This window comes from Stigmatopora argus, chromosome 2 (assembly GCF_051989625.1).
Source record: "Stigmatopora argus isolate UIUO_Sarg chromosome 2, RoL_Sarg_1.0, whole genome shotgun sequence".
Lineage (NCBI taxonomy): Eukaryota > Metazoa > Chordata > Actinopteri > Syngnathiformes > Syngnathidae > Stigmatopora > Stigmatopora argus.
In genome coordinates, this window is record NC_135388.1 from 5,301,825 (window position 1) to 5,306,289 (window position 4,465).

General features: G+C 43.5%; 1 protein-coding gene across 1 annotated transcript; it reads right to left on the bottom strand.

The window, feature by feature from the left end:
* Positions 1 to 226: 226 nt before the first annotated feature.
* Positions 227 to 3,652, bottom strand: irx3a (iroquois homeobox 3a). The gene is made up of 2 exons (XM_077594966.1): positions 3,032 to 3,652; positions 227 to 2,197 (listed from the first exon to the last, which is right to left on the bottom strand). Exons 1-2 carry the CDS (start codon positions 3,293 to 3,295, stop codon positions 1,154 to 1,156), a joined length of 1,308 nt encoding a protein of 435 aa, XP_077451092.1. The 5' UTR covers positions 3,296 to 3,652; the 3' UTR covers positions 227 to 1,153.
* Between the last annotated feature and the right edge of the window lie 813 nt (positions 3,653 to 4,465).

Sequence of the window (4,465 nt, forward strand, 5' to 3'; positions counted from 1 at the left end):
CGAGCATAATAATAAAAAAAATCAATGTAAAAAAAACAACTGCTGCATCTTCAGACAAGCTTTTTTTTAAATTAGTCGTTTTTAATGCGAGGATAATGTTGGAATATTCATATCCAATTGTACCTCGAAATATTGCTTGATTGGCTTTAAGTCCTAATACTGAAAATGCATATTAACATTACTTTTTTCCCCCAGTAAGATTAACTTTCAAGACAAGTTTTTCTCTTTAAAGTTGCAGCAATTCATTTATTATTAGCCAAAAATATAGACTTTTCTTGTACAATTTTGGTTCACAAGTATGTACATATTATTAACTTTATATACAAAAAATAACAACATCAAATTCTCACAAATAAAAATAAGGGGAAAAACAAACAAAAATAACCCTCACAGACTACACACAGGGTTCATACATTTTAACATTAGCAAGTTTTTTTTTTCGTTTTTTTTGTTTTGTTTTTTACACTGGACATGCTTACAATGTAGCTATACACAGATGGTATTATTATCTATTTTACATTCCATATTCAAATTGCGAACATATAAAAAAAAGACAGAAGAGGGCTGGGATTTTTAAAATGACAGAAAACCAAAAAAGTGACCATTTGTTTTTGAACAGAAAAAGCATTAAGAATTAAGATTTGTATTTTAAAAAAAAAATAAACGTCAATGGATAGACATTATTTCTTAAGTGGAAAAAAACAAACATTTTGCAGCCAAAAGGCACTAAACATTCCTTCTTGAGTAACCACCGAAATTTTAAATTGTAATGACTGCATATTAAAAAAAAACATACCTTTTAAATCGGACAGTCGCTGGCTTACATTGTAAACAATAATCATAATGCACAAAAAGTGGAGCATGGAACACGGAAAGTACAAAAGAAACAGGGACATTATTAATATTATTATCGTTATTTGTAACTGCTTTCTGGTCTGCGCACACACACAAACACACACACACACACTCACGCGGACGCACACACATTGTGTGTGGCCTACAGGGGGAAAATAAAATAAAAATAAAAAGATCTACCACCAGGAAAAGAGGGCATTAAAATAAAAGAAGTAAATGAGTGGAAATGGGCTTTGGAGTCTTTTGCGAGTCGACAAAAAAAAATCACTCACGCACAAACAAACACACACGCTGATTCTCAGTGTCGTGGACCGGTACCTGTGAGGGCTGAGTCCGCACCGGCACCGGCTCCGGCGCCGGGCCCCTTGTCCTCCGCGTGCCGGCCTCCGGCGTACAGCGCCAGGCCGCCTCCGGCCTGGTTGGCCAGGCCCAAGTAGTGGTTGGAGTTGAAGAGAGCCAGCTGATGGGCCGAGAAGGCTCGGTTTGTCCAAGTCTGGATCTTCCCCATGGCGGGACACGACGCGATAAGTCTATGCGGGGCAACCAGGCCGTGCTGCTGGTGAGAGGCCGGCGGCGCGGCAGTCACTTGCGGGGACTTGCGCGGATTGTCCGGGGCCGCCGCCGTCTCCGCCAGGGACCAGATCTTTGGTTTCAGGGCCGGCGCTTGACTGTTCTCCGATGGAGGCGAGCTGGCCGGACCCGAGTTCAGTTTTTCCCCGTCTGCTTTCAGCTCTGACGGGGAGGAGCCGCGGTGGTGGATCTGGAGGTGGTGGTGGTGGTGGTGATGGTGTAGCCCCGCCTTAAGAAACCTCTGCTCGGGTAAATCCTCATAGCCGTCCGAACCCTCCGAGTCGCTCCTCGCGTCCAGTTTGAGGTCCGAATGCAGGTCGTCCTGCTCGTCCAGGTCGTCCTTGCTCTCGATATTCTCCGTGTCGATGTTTTCCAGGTCGATTTCCTCCTCGTCCTCCCGTTTGTCACCCTCCTCCCCTTCGTGGTCGCTGGGGTAGACGTTGCCCTCTTCGTCGGTTCGGTTCCGAGGCGCCCACGTCATCTTGTTCTCCTTCTTGAGCCTCCGCCGGGCGTTGGCGAACCAAGTGGAGACCTGGGTCAGAGTCATCTTGGTGATGATGGCCAGCATGATTTTCTCGCCCTTGGTGGGGTAGGGGTTCTTGCGGTGCTCGCTGAGCCACGCTTTCAACGTGCTGGTGCTTTCTCGCGTGGCGTTCTTGGGCCGGGACGGGTCGCCGAATTGGTACTGGCCGTAGGGGTAAAAGGCCGGGTGGTGGTGGGCGAAGCCGGCGTGCTGCACGCCCGGGCTGTCTTTTAGTTCGTATTGGGAACCCTGCACACATTTAGGGGGAGGGGGGGAGGACACATACACACACACTGTTACCCTCCAATACGAATGGGATAAATTACTGAGTCGATTTCATCAGTCTGAAATAAGCGTGTTTTTACTTTTAAAGTCGAATACAAACAGTTTTACATTTGGTGATCATTTTCTGCTCCAATGAGTCACATTTACGCGATGATTTATTGTTATGTTTGCATGCACCACAACTTTGAAGCATTGTTTGTTGTTCTTGTTTTCCACTTTTACGATCTATTGCATGTTTATACAAACTTTTTTCTTTTTTTAAATGTACGCTTGTTTTTTTTCTATTATTGTACTTGTTGACTTTTAACACTGAAACGTTTGCGAAATCGTTTACTGTATTATTTTCTCAATTGTACATTATATTTTACACTCCAAAAAGTCACTTTCGATAAATTATTTACTTTACTTTGAAACGATTATGGAAGAGATTTATTTGTTTTTACTTTTAAAGTCAAATACAGTGACTTTAAACATGTTATTTTCGTTTACACGGTTATCTTGTTTAAACATTTGTGCGCGTTCACACTCGGATGCAATTCCTTTCATTTAATCATTCACTGGATTTTACTTATTTATCAATTAAAAATACATACTTAAAAAAAAACAACAACCCTTGAATCCAATACATTTTAATGTAACATGGAACATGCAATTACAGATTTATTTAATTTGCGTGCTTAGTAAAGTCGAAATCTTCCGTTAGTGTTTTACTGCTCGGGTTATTTAAATGTTACATTTTTAAACCACTTGCTGCGACTAAGTTGGAAAAGTCATGGAAGTACTTTTTTTTGGACTTACCAGCTGGTTGAAAATGGAGATGTCGTTGGAGTAAGGAAGGAAGGCACCGTAACCCTGCGCTGCCGCGGCGGCGGCGAACGGCGCTCCGTACATGGACGACAGCACGTTGGAGAGCGCGCCCGACGGACTGAGCTCGGCGGCGGCCGCGGCGGCAGCGGCAGCCGCGGCGGCTGCGGCGGCGCTCCGGGCGTTGCCGCCCATGCCCTGGCGCTCCGGAGGGTACACGGGCCGGATGTACTGGTAGCCCAGCTGGGGGAAGGACATGGCGGCCGGCGGCGGAGACGGGAGCGAACGAGAAGTCGGAATATCCACTTTAGTCTTTTGTCTGGGTTTGTTAGAGTGTGGAAAGCATGAGGGCCGAGGGAAGGTGCGAGCGGAGGCAAGGAAGCGCGCAAGCAAAGCAAGAGTATTTCCAGGGCGAAGGAGCCGCTCGCTCGCTCTCTTGCTCTTCTCCTTCTTCTTCCCCTTCTTCTATTGATCTGGATGGACTAAGGTCAGGTCCTTACAGATTGCTTTAGATTATTGGGACTCCCTTGCTCAGATTGACATTTCTAGTCTTTCACAATCCCCGCCTCTTTCTCAAATCTCACTCCCTTCTGTCTCTCTCCCTTTCTTTCTCTCTCTCTCCCTTTCTCTCTCCCTCCTCTCTGCTTCTCTCTCTCTCCTTCTTGCTCTCTCTCCTCCTCTCTCTCTCCCCTCTCTCCTCCTAATCCTAAATTCACTGTCCATTTGAATATATTCTTCAGTTTCATTCGTCTTCATCACCACCACAACACCAGTATTATTTTAAATTTATGTACAACTAAATAATTACAAGTACAGTCTTATAAAAATTAAAGAAAATATTATTCCCCCTGATGATAACCATTTCAGATATCGATGGATAAATACTTAACGTGTCAGTCTACAGAAACCAAGATTCCCCCACTGGTTTTAAAACAAACATGTTTTTATAAGATTTGTATGTGCATGTGTATGAAGATGGCATTCAGTTCATCCTATCATTCTTTAAAACTTTGAAAAAATCCACTCGTTGTTCTGATTGACTCTTATTAAAACGACTAAATAGTGAAATCACTTTGTTATCCAAACAAAATAAATCAATTGAGTGCTCTAAATTCAGTGGCGGTCCATGAATTTCCCAGCGACGCCTTCAGCTGTCGGAATCAATTCAACCCTTAAAAACTATTTTATGGCTATAAAACCTCTACTGCAGCTACAGCTGCGACACATAAAAAATCATCAATAATAACCTCATACAATTGAAATATTATTGAGCAATATAGCCATATTTTACTCACCAAAAATCATTTTTACCGGTACAAAATATCCATCCTCCTTTCTTTCCTCCTTTTCTATGGTCATCGAAGCTAATGCTGAAAGTCGAGCCTGTCCTGTCGTGATTTTGGCATACGTTTTTATTCGATTTAGTGC

Excerpts from the sequence above, each read along its gene's own strand:
- irx3a (XM_077594966.1), bottom strand. The coding sequence starts at position 3,295 with ATGTCCTTCCCCCAGCTGGGCTACCAGTACATCCGGCCCGTGTACCCT. Across the intron at positions 2,198-3,031 it reads TCTCCATTTTCAACCAGCTG|GGTTCCCAATACGAACTAAA; the intron begins GTAAGTCCAAAA and ends AAATGTGTGCAG.